The sequence below is a fragment of the Heptranchias perlo genome, chromosome 5 (genome assembly GCF_035084215.1).
Source record: "Heptranchias perlo isolate sHepPer1 chromosome 5, sHepPer1.hap1, whole genome shotgun sequence".
NCBI lineage: Eukaryota > Metazoa > Chordata > Chondrichthyes > Hexanchiformes > Hexanchidae > Heptranchias > Heptranchias perlo.
The window spans coordinates 112,318,868-112,334,509 of NC_090329.1; the positions used below are offsets into that span (position 1 = coordinate 112,318,868).

The following is a 15,642-nucleotide window of genomic DNA, read 5'->3' on the forward strand; positions in this document are numbered from 1 at the left end:
GGTGAGTGAGGTCAACTGTCAAGTGGTGTCTCCTACCAACTGCACCACTAGCCGCATCCACTGCTCCATGCACTACACCCCCCATCACCCATATACCAACAAACTCTTTCCATCAGTACTCAACTCTTCCAATCAGATGCTTCCTCTCACCCTTACACATTACCACTGTTGCAAGCCGCCCACCCACAACTCACAGGTCACACACACTGGCAGCTATTCAACCATGACAGGCACATCACACGTCCCGCTTTCTTGCAGGAGAAGGTGGCGCATAACAGGAGGCAGCAAGTGGCAGTGGCATTTAGCCCCTCGAGCCTGTTCCGCCATTCAATGAGATCATGGTGGGCCTGTGGCCTAACTCCATATCCCTTAATACCTTAGCCCTTAATGCCTTAGCCCCATATCCTTTAATACCATTGGTTCACAGAAATCTATCAATCTAGATTTAGAATTCACAATTGAGCTAGCATCAGCTGCCCTTTGCAGAAGAGCTTTCCAAATTTCTCCCACCCTTTGTGTGTAGTAGCGTTTCCTAACCTCACGCCTGCACGTCCTGGCTCTAAATGTTAGGCAATGTCCCCACGTCCTAGTATTCAAGTATAGGAGACCTCCAAAAACAGTTACAAATGCATCAGCAACCAAAAGTAATAATCCAACAGCTAACCTGTAAATCCTGCATGTTCCCTTTAAATAGCACTGGTGGGAGGTTCCTCCAGGCACTCTAAGACATGTTCAGATAGTCATGGTTAAGACTGTGCTTTGAGTTGAGCATTAGACACCATTTTGGAACTTATCACTTTAAATCAACGTTGCACACTGATTGTATCCATTTTCTCCTTACTTTACATGCTGCTGGGCGTTTGCTTTCTGTGCAAGCGCTAATACCTATACCAAGGTGTGTCAGGCGCACATCACGCTAGAAACATGCGTGTGCAGCCAAGATGCCATCTTGGCACTTCAAGAGGCCGCGTAGCGCCCAAACAACGGCTCAATTTCTAGCCCAGAATTGTTCCATCCTTATAAAATACGACGAACAATGCGACAGAAGATCTGCTAGTAAATATGTTACTTTTACTACAAAAGCAAAATCAATTTGGTTAATTAGTTTACTTACCATCCTCCACAGTGTTATTTAAAAAGAAGATATTATCAGGACCAAAACCTAGTTCTATCATTGCTTTACATTGATGTATCGTTTCTGGGAAATGGTCCAGCACCCAACCCCCTGCCATAGGATGATCAGGATTCCTCTCTTTTTGTTCTTCATGAATCTGCAAAACAAGCATGTCACAAATAACTGTATTGCATTTCAGTTCCATTGCTATCCTTGCAATTATGTCTGCTGTAGCTCAGTGGTAGTACTCACACCTCTGAGTCATGAAGGTTGTGGGTTTAAGTCCCACTCCAAAGACTTGAACACAAAATCCAGGCTGACACTTCAGTGCAGGAGTGAGGGTGTGCTGCACTGACAGAGGTGCTGTCTTTCAGATAAGGCATTAAACCAAGGCCCTGTCTGCCCTCTCAGGTGGACATAAAAATATCCCATGGCACTATTTCGAAGAAGAGGAGGGGAGTTCTCCCTGTGTCCTTACCAATATTTATCTCAACCAACATCACTAAAACAGATTATCTGGTCATTATCACATTGCTTTTTGTGGGACCTTGCTGTGCATAAATTGGCTGCCACATTTCTTACATTACAAAAGTGACTACACTTCAAAAGTACTTTTTTTTTATTCGCTCATGGGATGTGGGCGTCGCTGGCAAGGCCGGCGTTTATTGTCCATCCCTAACTGCCATTGAGAAGGTGGTGGTGAGCCGCCTTCTTGAACCGCTGCAGTCCGTGTGGTGACGGTTCTCCCACAGTGCTGTTAGGAAGGGAGTTCCAGGATTTTAACCCAGCGACGATGAAGGAACGGCGATATATTTCCAAGTCGGGATGGTGTGTGACTTGGAGGGGAACATGCAGGTGGTGTTGCTCCCATGCACCTGCTGCTCTTGTCCTTCTAGGTGGTAGAAGTCGCAGGTTTGGGAGGTGCTGTCGAAGAAGCCTTGGCGAGTTGCTGCAGTGCATCCTGTGGATGGTACACACTGCAGCCACTGTGCGCCAGTGGTGAAGGGAGTGAATGTTTAGGGTGGTGGATGGGGTGCCAATCAAGTGGGCTGCTTTATCTTGGATGCTGTCGAGCTTCTTGAGTGTTGTTGGAGCTGCACTCATCCAAGCAAGTGGAGAGTATTCCATCACACTCCTGACTTGTGTCTTGTAGATGGTGGAAAGGCTTTGGGGAGTCAGGAATTGAGTCACTCGCCGCAGAATACCCAGCCTCTGACCTGCTCTCGTAGCCACAGTATTTATATGGCTGGTCCAGTTAAGTTTCTGGTCAATGGTGACCCCCAGGATGTTGATGGTGGGGGATTCGGCGATGGTAATGCTGTTGAATGTCAACGGGAGATGGTTAGATTCTCTCTTGTTGGAGATGGTCATTGCCTTGCACTTGTCTGACGCGAATGTTACTTGCCACTTATCAGCCCAAGCTTGGATGTTGTCCAAGTCTTGCTGCATGCGGGCATGGTCTGCTTCATTATCTGAGGGGTTGTGAATGGAACTGAACACTGTGCAATCATGCAGGAGGGAAGGTCATTGATGAAGCAGCTGAAGATGGTTGGGCCTAGGACACTGCCCTGAGGAACTCCTGCAGCAATGTCCTGGGGCTGAGATGATTCGCCTCCAACAACCACTACCATCTTCCTTTGTGCTAGGTATGACTCCAGCCACTGGAGAGTTTTCCCCCTGATTCCCAATGACTTCAATTTTACTAGGGCTCCTTGGTGTCACACTCGGTCAAATGCTGCCTTGATGTCAAGGGCAGTTAGTCTCACCTCACCTCTGGAATTCGGCTCTTTTGTCCATGTTTGGACCAAGGCTGTAATGAGGTCTGGAGCTGAGTGGTCCTGGCGGAACCCAAACTGAGCATTGGTGAGCAGGTTATTGGTGAGTAAGTGCCGCTTGATAGCACTGTCGACGACACCTTCCATCACTTTGCTGATGATTGAGAGTAGACTGATGGGGCAGCAATTGGCCGGATCGGACTGTCCTGCTTTTTGTGGACAGGACTTAACTGGGCAATTTTCCACATTGTCGGGTAGATGCATGTGTTGTTGCTGTACTGGAACAGTTTGGCTAGAGACGCGGCTAGTTCTGGAGCACAAGTCTTCAGCACTACAGCCGGGGTGTTGTCGGGGCCCATCGCCTTTGCTGTATCCAGTGCACTCAGCTGTTTCTTGATATCATGTGGAGTGAATCGAATTGGCTGAAGACTGGCTTCTGTGATGATGGGGATTTCGGGAGGAGGCCGAGGTGGATCATCTACCTGGCACTTCTGGCTGAAGATGGTTGCAAACTGCCAGACTGGGCCTGTGGCAAGTGCTGAGTGAACCAACACGAGGGAAAAACTTTCTTGACCTTGTCCTCACCAATCTACCTGTTGCAAATGCATCTGTCCTTGACAGTATTGGTAAGAGTGACCACCGCACAGTCCTCATGGAGATGAAGTCCCGTCTCCGCACTGAGGACACCATCCAACGTGTTGTGTGGCACCACCACTGTGCTAAATGGGATAGATTCAGAACAGATCTAGCAGCTCAAAATTGGGCATCCATGAGGCACTGTGGGCCAAGAGCGGCAGCAGAATTGTATTCCAGCACAATCTATAACCTCGTGGCCTGGCATATTCCTCACTCTACCATTACCAACATGCCAGGGGATCAACCCTGGTTCAATGAGGAGTGTAGATGAGCATGCCAGGAGCAGCACCAGGTGTACCGAAAAATGAGGTGCCAACCTGGTGAACCTCAACTCAGGACTACAAGCATGCTAAACAGCGGAAGCAACATGCTATAGACAGAGCTAAGCGATTCCACAACCAATGGATCAGATCAAAGCTCTGCAGTCCTGCCACATCCAGTTGTGAATGGTGGTGGACCATTAAACAACTAACGGGAGGAGGAGGCTCTGCAAACATCCCCATCCTCAATGATGGCAGAGTCCAGCACATGAGTGCAAAAGACAAGGCTGAAGCGTTTGCAACCATATTCAGCCAGAAGTGCAGAGTGGATGATCCATCTTGGCCTCCTCCCTATATCCCCACCAGTCTTCAGCCAATTCGATTCACTCCACATGATATCAAGAAACGGCTGAGTACACTGGATACAGCAAAGGCTACGGGCCCTGACAACATCCTGGCTGTAGTGCTGAAGTCTTGTGCTCCAGAACTAGCTGCGCCTCTAGCTGTTCCAGTACAGCTACAACACTGGCATCTATGTGGAAAATTGCCCAGGGATGTCCTGTCCTCAAAAAGCAGGACAAATCCAATCCGGCCAATTACCGTCCAATCAGTCTACTCTCGATCATCAGCAAAGTGATGGAAGGTGTCGTCGATAGTGCTATCAAGCGGTACTTACTCACCAATAACCTGCTCACCGATGCTCAGTTTGGGTTCCGCCAGGACCACTCAGCTCCAGACCTCATTACAGCCTTGGTCCAAACATGGACAAAAGAGCTGAATTCCAGAGCTGAGATGAGGGTGACTGCCCTTGACATCAAGGCAGCATTTGACCGAGTGTGGCACCAAGGAGCCCCAGTAAAATTGAAGTAAATGGGAATCAGGGGGAAAACTCTCCAGTGACTGGAGTCATACCTAGCACAAAGGAAGATGGTAGTGGTTCTTAGAGGCCAATTTCGAAGTACTTTAGATTCAGGAACTGTCCCTCTAGATTGCAAAATTGCACATGTCACTCTGCTTTTTAAGAAAGGAGAGAGAAGGAAACCAGGGAATTGTAGACCAGTTAGCCTAACACCTGTTGTGGGGGAAATGCTGGAGTCTATAATGAAGGATAGGGTGACTGAACACCTCGAGAATTTTCAGTTAATCACAGAGAGCTAGCATGGATTTGTGAAAGGTAGGTCGTGCCTGACAAACCTGATTGAATTTTTTGAAGAGGTGACTAAAGTAGTGGACAGGGGATTGTCAATGGATGTTATTTATATGGACTTCCAGAAGGCATTTGATAAAGTCCCACATAAGAGACTGTTAGCTAAGATAGAAGCCCATGGAATCGAGGGAAAAGTACGGACTTGGTTAGGAAATTGGCTGAGCGAAAGGAAACAGAGAGTAGGGATAATGGGTAGGTACTCACATTGGCAGGATGTGACTAGTGGAGTCCCACAGGGATCTGTCTTGGGGCCTCAATTATTCACAATGTTTATTAACGACTTAGATGAAGGCATAGAAAGTCTCATTTCCAAGTTTGCCGATGACACAAAGATTGGTGGCATTGTATGCAGTGGAGTTGAAAACATAAAATTACAAAGCGATATTTACAGATTAGGCGAATGGGCAAAACTGTGGCAAATGGAATTCAATGTAGACAAATGTGAGGTCATCCACTTTGGATCAAAAAAGGATAGAACAGGGTACTTTCTAAATGGTAAAAAGTTAAAAACAGGGACCAAGGGGTACAGGTATATAGATCATTGAAGTGTCATGAACAGGTGCAGAAAATAATCAAGAAGGCTAATGGAATGCTGGCCTTTATATCTGGAGGACTAGAGTACAAGGGGGCAGAAGTTATGCTGCAGCTATACAAAACCCTGGTTAGACCGCACCTGGAGTGCTGTGAGTAGCTCTGGGCACCGCACCTTCGGAAGGACATATTGGCCTTGGAGGGAGTGCAGCGTAGGTTTACTAGAATGGTACCTGGACTTCAATGGTTAAGTTACGAGGAGAGATTACACAAATTGGGGTTGTATTCTCTAGAGTTTCGAAGGTTAAGAGGTGATCTGATCGAAGTTTATAAGATATTAAGGGGAACAGATAGGGTGAATAGAGAGAAACTATTTCCGCTGGTTGGGGATTCTAGGAGTAGGGGGCACAGTCCAAAAATTAGAGCAAGACCTTTCAGGAGCGAGATTAGAAAACATTTCTACACACAAAGGGTGGTGGAAGTTTGGAACTCTCTTCCGCAAACGGCAATTGATACTGCTCAATTGCTAAATTTAAATCTGAGATAGATAGTTTTTTGGCAACCAAAGGTATTAGGGGATATGGGCCAAAGGCGGGTATATGGAGTTAGATCACAGATCAGCCATGATCTTATCAAATGGCGGAGCAGGCACGAGGGCCTGAATGGCCTACTCTTGTTCCTACGTTCCTATGTTCCAATCATCATAGCCCCAGGGCATTGCTGCATGAGTTCCTCAGGGCAGTGTCCTGGCCCAACCATCTTCAGTTGCTTCAAAAATGACCTTCCCTCCATCATAAGGTCAGAAATGGGGATGTTCGCTGATGATTGCACAGTGTTCAGTTCCATTCGCAACCCCTCGGATAATGAAGCAGTCCAAGCGCGCATGCAGCAAGATCTGGACAACATCCAGGCTTGGGCTGATAAGTGGCAAGTAACATTTGCGCCAAACAAGTGCCAGGTAATGACAATCTCCAACAAGAGAGTCTAACCACCTCCCCTTGACATTCAACGGCATTACCATCGCCGAATCCCCCACCATCAACATCCTGGGGGTCACCATTGACCAGAAACTTAACTGGACCAGCCATATAAATACTGTGGCTACAAGAGCAGGTCAAAGGCTGGGTATTCTGCGGCGAGTGACTCAATTCCTGACTCCCCAAAGCCTTTCCACCATCTACAAGGCACAAGTCAGGAGTGTGATGGAATACTCTCCACTTGCCTGGATGACTGCAGCTCCAACAACACTCAAGAAACTCGACACCATCCAGGACAAAGCAGCCCACTTGATTGGCATCCCATCCACCACCCTAAACATTCACTCCCTTCACCACCGGCGCACAGTGGCTGCAGTGTGTACCATCCACATGATGCACTGCAGCAACTCACCAAGGCTTCTTCAACAGCACCTCCCAAAGCCGCAACCTCTACCACCTAGAAGGACAAGAGCAGCAGGTACATGGGAACAACACCACCTGCACGTTCCCCTCCAAGTCACACACCATCCCGACGTGGAAATACATCACCGTTCCTTCATCGTCGCTGGGTCAAAGTTGTGGAACTCCCTTCCTAACAGCACTGCGGGAGAACCTTCACCACACGGACTGCAGCGGTTCAAGAAGGCGGCTCACCACCACCTTCTCAATGGCAATTAGGGATGGGCAATAAATGCTGGCCTTGCCAGCGTCGCCAACATCCCATGAACGAATGAAGAGAAAACGCTTCAGTTTTGTCTTTTGCACTCACGGGCTGGACTCTGCCATCATTGAGGATGGAGATGTTTACAGAGCCTCCTCCTCCTGTTAGTTGTTTAATTGTCCACCACCATTCACGACTGGATGTGGCAGGACTACAGAGCTTTGATCTGATCCGTTGGTTGTGGAATCGCTTAGCTCTGTCTATAGCATGTTGCTTCTGCTGTTTAGCATGCATGTCGTCCTGTGTTGTAGCTTCAGGTTGGCACCTCATTGTTAGGTACGCCTGGTGCTGCTCCTGGCATGCTCTTCTACACTCCTTATTGAACCAGGATTGATCCCCTGGCTTGTTGGTAATGGTAGAGTGAGGAATATGCCAGGCCATGAGGTTATAGATTGTGCTGGAATACAAATCTGCTGCTGCTGATGGCCCACAGTGCCTCATGGATGCCCAGTTTTGAGCTGCTCAATCTGTTCTGAATCTATCCCATTTAGCACAGTGGTGGTGCCACACAACATGTTGGATGGTGTCCTCAGTGCGAAGACGGGACTTCGTCTCCACGAGGACTGTGCGTGGTCATTCCTACCAATACTGTCATGGACAGATGCATCTGCCACAGGTAGATTGGTGAGGACGAGGACAAGTAGATTTTTCCCCTCTTGTTGGTTCCCTCACCAACTGCCACAGGCCCAGTCTGGCAGCTATTTCCTTCAGGACTCGGCCAGCTCGGCCAGTGGTGGTGCTACTGAGCCACTTTTGGGGATAGGCATTGATGTCCACCAACCCAGAGTACATTCTGTGCCCTTGCTACCCTCAGTGCTTCCTCCAAGTGGTGCTCAACATGGAGGAGGACTGATTCATCAGCTGAGGGAGGGCAGTAGGTGGCAATCAGCAGGAGATTTCCTTGCCCATGTTTGACCTGATGCCATGAGATCCGGAGTCAATGTTAAGGACTCTCAGGGCCACTCTCTCCTGACTGTATATCACTGTACCATCACTTCTGGTGGGTCTGTCCTGCCGGTGGGACAGGACATACCCAGGGATGGTAATGGAAGAGTTCGGGACGTTGGCTGAAAGGTATGATTCTGTGAGTATGGCTATGTCAGGCTGTTGCTTGACTAGTCTGTGGGACAGCTCTCCCAATTTTGGCACAATTCCCCAGATGTTAGTGAGGAGGACTTTGCTGGGTCGACTGGGCTTGGTTTGCCTTTGTCGTGTCCGGTGCTATTCTTATTATGACTTTTTGTAGCGAGATTGTACAACTGAGTGGCTTGCTAGGCCATTTCAGAGGTCGATTAAGAATCAACCACATTGCTATGGGTCTGGAGTCACATATAGGCTGGACCAGGTAAAGACGGCAGGTTTCCTTCCCTGAAGGACATCAGTGAATCAGATGGGTTTTTACGACAATCCGGTAGTTTCATGGCCCCCATACTGATACTAGTTTTTTTATATTCCAGAATAGTCCAGGCCTCGGGATTATTCGTCCAGTAACAGAACCACATTGCCACCGTGCCCTTGTCTATTGAAATAATGTCAACGTGCAAACAATTCTGTCCTTTCATTATTTTATAGATCTCAATCAAATTGCTTCTCTAAAGTATATAGACCAAGCTCTTTCAATCTATCTGGGTAGCTAAGGTGTTTTAAACTGGGAATTATTCTTGTGGCACTCCTCTGCAACTTTTCCAAAGCCTCAATACCACCCACCAGGTGAGGGGACCATAACTGGACATAGTGGGGGTTAAATGGGTTAGCCCCTGAAACCGGGCGCTGGTATCGCATTCCGCGATTAACCCATGGCCGGTGCTTCCATCGCAGGCAGGGCGAGGCATTCGTCCTGTCTGAACACTTACCTCAGCCAAGCGTTAACAACCTGCATTGACACGAGGATTCAAGGACTTTTGCACGTTCCACCAGCAGGGGGAGCCCGAATCTCTTAAAGGCAGGCCGCACCTCTTAAAGGCAGCCTGCATTTCTTAAAGGTTGCTGGTACCTGTTATTTGCTAAAAAATAAGGTACGGGTCTGCACAGAGTCTGAACGGAGATCAGACATCGCACATGTAAAACACAGATATAGGTCTCGTTCCTATGTTTACAAACTGATGAGTTATTTTAAAACATTGAATCCCACATCCTCCAATCTGCATGCCAGAAGGGCAATTAGGGATAGGCAATAAATGCTGGCCTTGCCAGCGACGCCCACATCCCATGAACAAATTTTTTAAAAACTCACCAATCTGCCAGCCCGAGTTGGTATCAGGCTTGCGAGAGTGCGTGCACCAAGGTTCTCTGCTGATGCACTGGAGGCCTTGGTGCAGGAGGTGCACAGAAGGAACAGAAGGCAGGACATCCTATATCTGCAGCGGGGCTGGGGGGGGTGGAGAGCAAGAGACCCTCCAGACATATGATCAAAAGGCAGTGGGAGGCAGTAGGGGACACAGTCAATGCCAAACGCATAGCACCTTGAACATGGATGCAGTGTAGGAAGAAGTTCAATGCTTTGACACGAGTCACCTGACGAAGGAGGAAGCCTCCGAAAGCTTGTGGAATTTAAAATAAATTTGTTGGACTATAACTTGGTGTTGTAAAATTGTTTACAATTGACACGAGTGGTCAAGGTGAGTGAGATCAACTGTCAAGTGGCATCTCCAAACCAACTGCACCACGAGCCGCATCCACTGCTCCATGCACTACACCTCCCATCACCCACATACCAAAAAACTCTTTCAATAATATGCATCTCTTCCAATCAGATGCTTCCTCTCACCCTTACACATTCCCACTGTTGCAAGCTGCACACCCACAACTCACAGGCCACACACACTGGCAGCTATTCAACCATGACAGGCAAATTACCCAGGCACACGTCCCGCTATCTTGCAGGAGAAGGTGGCGCATAACAGGAGGCAGCATGTGGCAGTGACATTTATCCCCTCGAGCCTGTTCTGCCATTCAATGAGATCGTGGTTGATCTGTGACCTAACTCCATATACCTGCCATAGCCCCATATCCCTTAATACCCTTGGTTCACAGAAATCTAACAATTTCAGATTTAAAATTAACAATTGAGCTAGCACCAACTGCCGTTTGCAGAAGAGCATTCCAAACTTCTACTACCCTTTGCGTGTAGGAGTGTTTCCTAACTTCACTCCTGCACGTCCTGGCTCTAAATGTTAGGCTATGTCCCCTCATCCTAATATTCAAGTATAGGAGACCGCCAAAAACAGTTACAAATGCATCAGCAGCCAGAAGCAATAATCCTGCAACTAACCTGTAAGTTCTGCATGATCCCTTTAAATAGGGCTGGCGGGCGGTCCTCCAGGCACTCTAAGACATGTTTAGATGGTCGGGGTTGAGAGGAGTGTTAAGTGCCAAAATGGTGTGTATCACTTTAAATCAGGGTTGCAGACTGATCGAATGCATATTCTCCCTACTTTACATGATGCTGGCGTTCGTTATTTGCGCATGATGGCGTAGAGCGCAATTTAGCACCCAGTACTCTAAATGAGGCATAACCAAGGTATTGTACATGGACAAAATTATATGTTTTGTTTTGTAATGGATAGTCCTGTGAATGCAACCCAATACTCTATTTGCTTTATAGATTCGCTTTATAGATTTGTTGTATAGATTCATGGCATTGGCCGTAAATCTTTACAGAGTTATGAAATATGATACCAAGATCTTTCTTTTCCTTGTAAGGTATAAGTCGGCCTATCATTGGACCTGCCCGCATGCATAACACTGCACTTCTCTAATTACCATTTGCCAAACACAAGCCACTTTCCTCAACACATCGAGATCTGCTTGCAGATGTTTAGTCTCCTTCACAGTCCTAACATCTGCACAAACTTGCAGATCATTCCCCAACACCTTTATCTACATCATAATATAAATAGTAGAGAGCAAAGGCCCTAACACCGATCATAGCGGGACATTACTGGTAAGCAGTCTCCAGTCTCCAAAAGAGTGTAAGTATAAACCAGCAACCATAGGTCAGTCAGTTTAACCTCAGTGGTGGGGAAACTTTTAGAAACGATAATATGGGACAGAATTAACAGTCACTTGGACGAGTGTGGATTGATGAGGGAAAGTCAGCATGGATTTGTTAAAGGCAAATCATGTTTAACTAACCTTTTAGAGTTTTTTGGTGAGGTAACAGAGAGGGCAGATGAGGGCAATGCAGTTGATTTGGTGTATACGGACTTTCAAAAGGCGTTTGATAAAGTGCCGCACATTAGGCTTATCATCAAGATTGCGGCCCATGCATACAGAATTGGCTAAGGGACAGGAAACAGACAGTAGTGGTGAACAGTTGTTTTTCGGACCGGAGGGAGGTGTACAGTGGTGTTCCCCAGGGGTAAGTGCTGGGACCACTGCTTTTCTTGATATATATTAATGACTTGGACTTGGGTATACAGGGCACAATTTCAAAATTTGCAGATGACACGAAACTTGGAAGGATAGTAAACAGTGAAGAAGATAGTGATAGACTTCAAGAGGATATAGAAAGGCTGATGGCATGGATGGACACGTGGCAGATGAAATTTAACGCAGAAAAATGCGAAGTGATACATTTCGGTAGGAAGAACAAGGAGAGGCAATATAAACTAGAGGGCACAACTCTAAAATGGGTGCAGGAACAGAGAGATCTGGGGGTATATGTGCTCAAATCATTGAAGGTGGCCAGGCAGGTTGAGAAAGTGATTAAAAAAGCATTCGGGATCCTGATTAGAATGATTCCAGGGATGAGGGACTTAAATTACGTGGATAGACTGGAGAAGCTGGGCTTGTTCTCCTTGGAGCAGAGACGGTTGCAAGGAGATTTGATAGGGGTATTCAAAATCATGAAGGGTCTAGATAGAGTAGATAGAGAGAAACTGTTCCCATTGACAGAAGTGTCAAGAACCAGAGGACATAGATTTAAGGTGATTGGCAAAAGAACCAAAGGTGACATGAGAAAAAACTTTTTTACACAGCGAGTAGTTAGGATCTGGAATGCACTGCCCGAGGGGGTGGTGGAGAGAGATTCAATCATGGCCTTCAAAAGGGAACTGGATAAGTATTTGAAAGGAAAATATTTGCAGGGGAAAGGGCGGGAGAGTGGGACTAGCTGGATTGCTTTGCATAGAGAGGGCGCAGACTCTATGGGCCGAATGGCCTCTTTCCGTGCTGTAACCTTTCTATGATTCTATGATTCAAGCAGATCCACAGCAATCGATAACTTTAATTGACTAATTGAATTGTACTTCCCGTTGCACAATTATTGAGTGGGACTGCTGATAGTTATAGATTCCAGACCGTTCTATACACTCGCTGGGTCGATTCAGCAGACCTATGCATTTGTGAAAGCAGATACACAACTGGTGCAAAGGGAAAGCTGAATTGGGAGAGCAAGCCTTGTGACAATTTTTTTTGAACTAAAGATCAGCATTTTTCTGCATTCAGTGAACTGAAGTGCCCATTTTGTGCACTATCTTCATTAACACCCCAGATATGGTGCAATAATAATTAAATGGACACCCAGTACAATCTAGCAGTATTTGTGACAGGTTTGTTCTTTTTAACTTGTGTGCCCATTAGGAATGAGAGCAAAGGAAGCTTTTCAGGCAAAGCTCTTAAATTGTCTTTGCATGGTTTTTTTGTAATGTTTAAAGTACCTTTTCAGTACAGTATTTGTTTCAAAGATATTATTTCCATATTTCTGAAAATATTATTATTTACATTAAGGTAATTTTTTTAAGCACCTTCATGGTTGATGTGATCACGATACAAGAAAGCATGTCAAGGAGATCAGCAGACTCAGTTATCTGCCAATGACTGAGGACAATTGCCTCAGCTTCTTCTGGGTCAGCAAGTAGCTAGTTCCAGAGTTTTGCCATCTGCAGCAACAACACCTACAACTAACTTGCAACATAGAGATGGCACTGCAAGTGGCTGGAAAGCTTGCCACTGTACTTAACTATTATGTCTCGGGCTCATTCTTGGCTGACACTGCAATATTAGCTCATGTGCTGCCCACAAATGTATTGTAAGGTGTCATGTGCCTGATGTATTGGTCAGTACTTTTATCTTCTTTCCCACCGAATAGCATTACACTGCTGATCAATGTCACCACATTGGCACATTCCCCAAAGTACAGCCATCGATAGCTGACATGCGCCCAACCTGAAGCCCATCCTGGGGGTCAGTAAGTGACTATGTCAACTCGCACTGCCCTGGTCTGTTGATGAACCAATCAAATCATTCAAAATGCTTCAAAAATTTTTGCCCCACTTTTTTTCAGTGACTGAAATTTATAATGTAAGATTTTAAACAAAATTTTAAAAATCAAAAAAAATTACATATTTCACAACAAAAGCATGATTACATTTACCCATTGAATTGTCTTTAGTGTCTTATAATAATGTCATTAAAGTTTCTACTTCACCGTCTCAGCCTGTCTCAAAAGCTTGGGCTTCAACTAGATGTTTCAATCACATCTGTACATTCCGAGCATGTGCAATTATTATGATTTCCCAGCAAGCAATCTTCTCCTCAGCATGAATTAATACAATTATCAGGAAAGAATGAACAGACTGGGGGTCTTTTCTCTAGAAAAGAAAAGATTGAGAGGTGACCTGATAGAGGTCTTTAAAATTATGAAGGTGTTCAATAGGGTGGACATAGAGATGTTTCCATTTGTGGGGAAATCCAAAACTAGGGGCCATAAATATCCAATAAGGAATTCGGGAGAATTTCTTTACTCAGAGAGTGGTGAGAATGTGGAACTTGCTACCACATGAAGTGGTTGAGGTGAATAGTATAGCATTTAAGGGGAAGCGAGATAAGTACATGAAGGAGAAAGGAATAGAAGGATATGTTGATCGGGTGAGGTGAAGTAAGGTGGGAGGAGGCTCGTGTGCAGCATAAACACGGGCATAGATCTGTTGGGCCGAATGGCCGAATGTTTCTGTGCTGTAAAATTCTATGTAATTAAAGTATAGAAGGGTGTGTCTCCTCATTGTGTGATGATTTGAGACTTACTTTACTTTTTTCAGAAGACTTTGAAAGAAGCTGGAGATTGAATTCTCAAAGCTTTTATTTCAGGCAAGTGTTGAATTTATTTAAATATATAAATATATTAACATTATTAACACTAGTTGTGAGGCACAGCTTGTGTGAACTGGAACAACAACTGATATCATGATTTCCTTGTTGATGGTTCAAAAAGAAAACAAAGATATTGGGCATTATTTTAAAGGAGGGAGGCGGGGGAAATTCCTTTTGGGAAACCCGGCAGAACGGGTTTGCTGGACGTCCTTACGATTTTGGCGTGAGGATGTCTTTTATTTTATTTTTGACGGTTTCCTGCCCGACAGGCCGGCCTGATTGACTGGCTGGTCTCAGTCGGGAGGGAGAAGAAGAAAGAAGAGGACGTGTTCAGGTAAGTGTTAGACTGGGGGGGGGGGAAATCGAGGGTCACCGATGGGGGGGTGCTCAGTCATCGGGGCGGGGTGGGGGGGCTCAGTCATTGGAGCGGGGAGGGGGGTTAATCACCGGGGGTGGGGGTGGGAGAAGTCAGTCATCGGGGGGCTGGAGAGGGTCAGTCACCATGGAGATTGAGTCATGGGGGGGGGGGGTGGGGTCAATCATCGGTGGGGGGTACATTCATCAGAGGGGGGATCAGTCATCGGGGCAGGGAGGGGGGCTCACTCATCAGAGGGGGGTCAGTCATTGTGGGTCGAGGGTCTTCGCGGGAGTCGGAGGTCGTGTGGGTCGGGGTCGGGGGTCATCGTGGGGGTTGGAGACCGCGGGGGGTTGGAGATCGTTTGGGGAAGCCAGAGATAGTGGGAGGGGTCGAAAATCATAGAGGTCAAGGATTGTGGGGGGGGCGTGGGAAAATGTGAGGGGGTCAGAGATCGTGTGGGGGGGTTGGAGATCATGGGGGGGGGGGTCAATCGCGTTTGTAAGGTCGCGGCGGGTAGGCTTGTTGGGCTTGGGTGAAGCACTCCTGCCCCTGGGGGCCCACAAGCTGTGCTATAAAGGCACTTGCCTGCAGTTTCGGGCCTTCTTGCCTCCTCTCACTTGAATCAGAAGGCCCGGGAATCCTGGCCTCCAGCAGTTAAAAATAAAAAACCTGTTAAAATGGAGGCCCGCGGCCTCCTTGAAAACTTTTACTGACCGACCCGCCTCATAACAGCCGTTCGGTCGCCCACCCCACTTCCCACTTCCGTGAAAACCGGAAGAGGGGAGTTGGGTACGGGTTTTAGATTTTAAAAATTTTTACTGCCTCCCTGCCCCCAACCTACCCGTTTTTCCTATTTAAAATCATGCCGATTGTTTATAGAGAATGGATTATTTTTCTTTTAGTTAACCATTTTTTTTGGCTATATATATTTAGTTAAAAAATCTTTCTCTTCTGTGCCATTTTTGAGGCTT

The 15,642-nt window shown here is 46.6% G+C and overlaps 1 protein-coding gene across 1 annotated transcript in view; it reads right to left on the reverse strand.

The window, feature by feature from the left end:
* The window catches only part of ak9 (adenylate kinase 9), a 404,375-nt gene that overhangs the window by 271,061 nt on the left and 117,672 nt on the right, over nt 1-15,642 (reverse strand). The window contains exon 13 of the mRNA XM_067985304.1: nt 1,115-1,271. Within this exon, the coding sequence (XP_067841405.1) occupies nt 1,115-1,271 (157 nt within the window). The remainder of the gene's footprint in view (nt 1-1,114; nt 1,272-15,642) is intronic.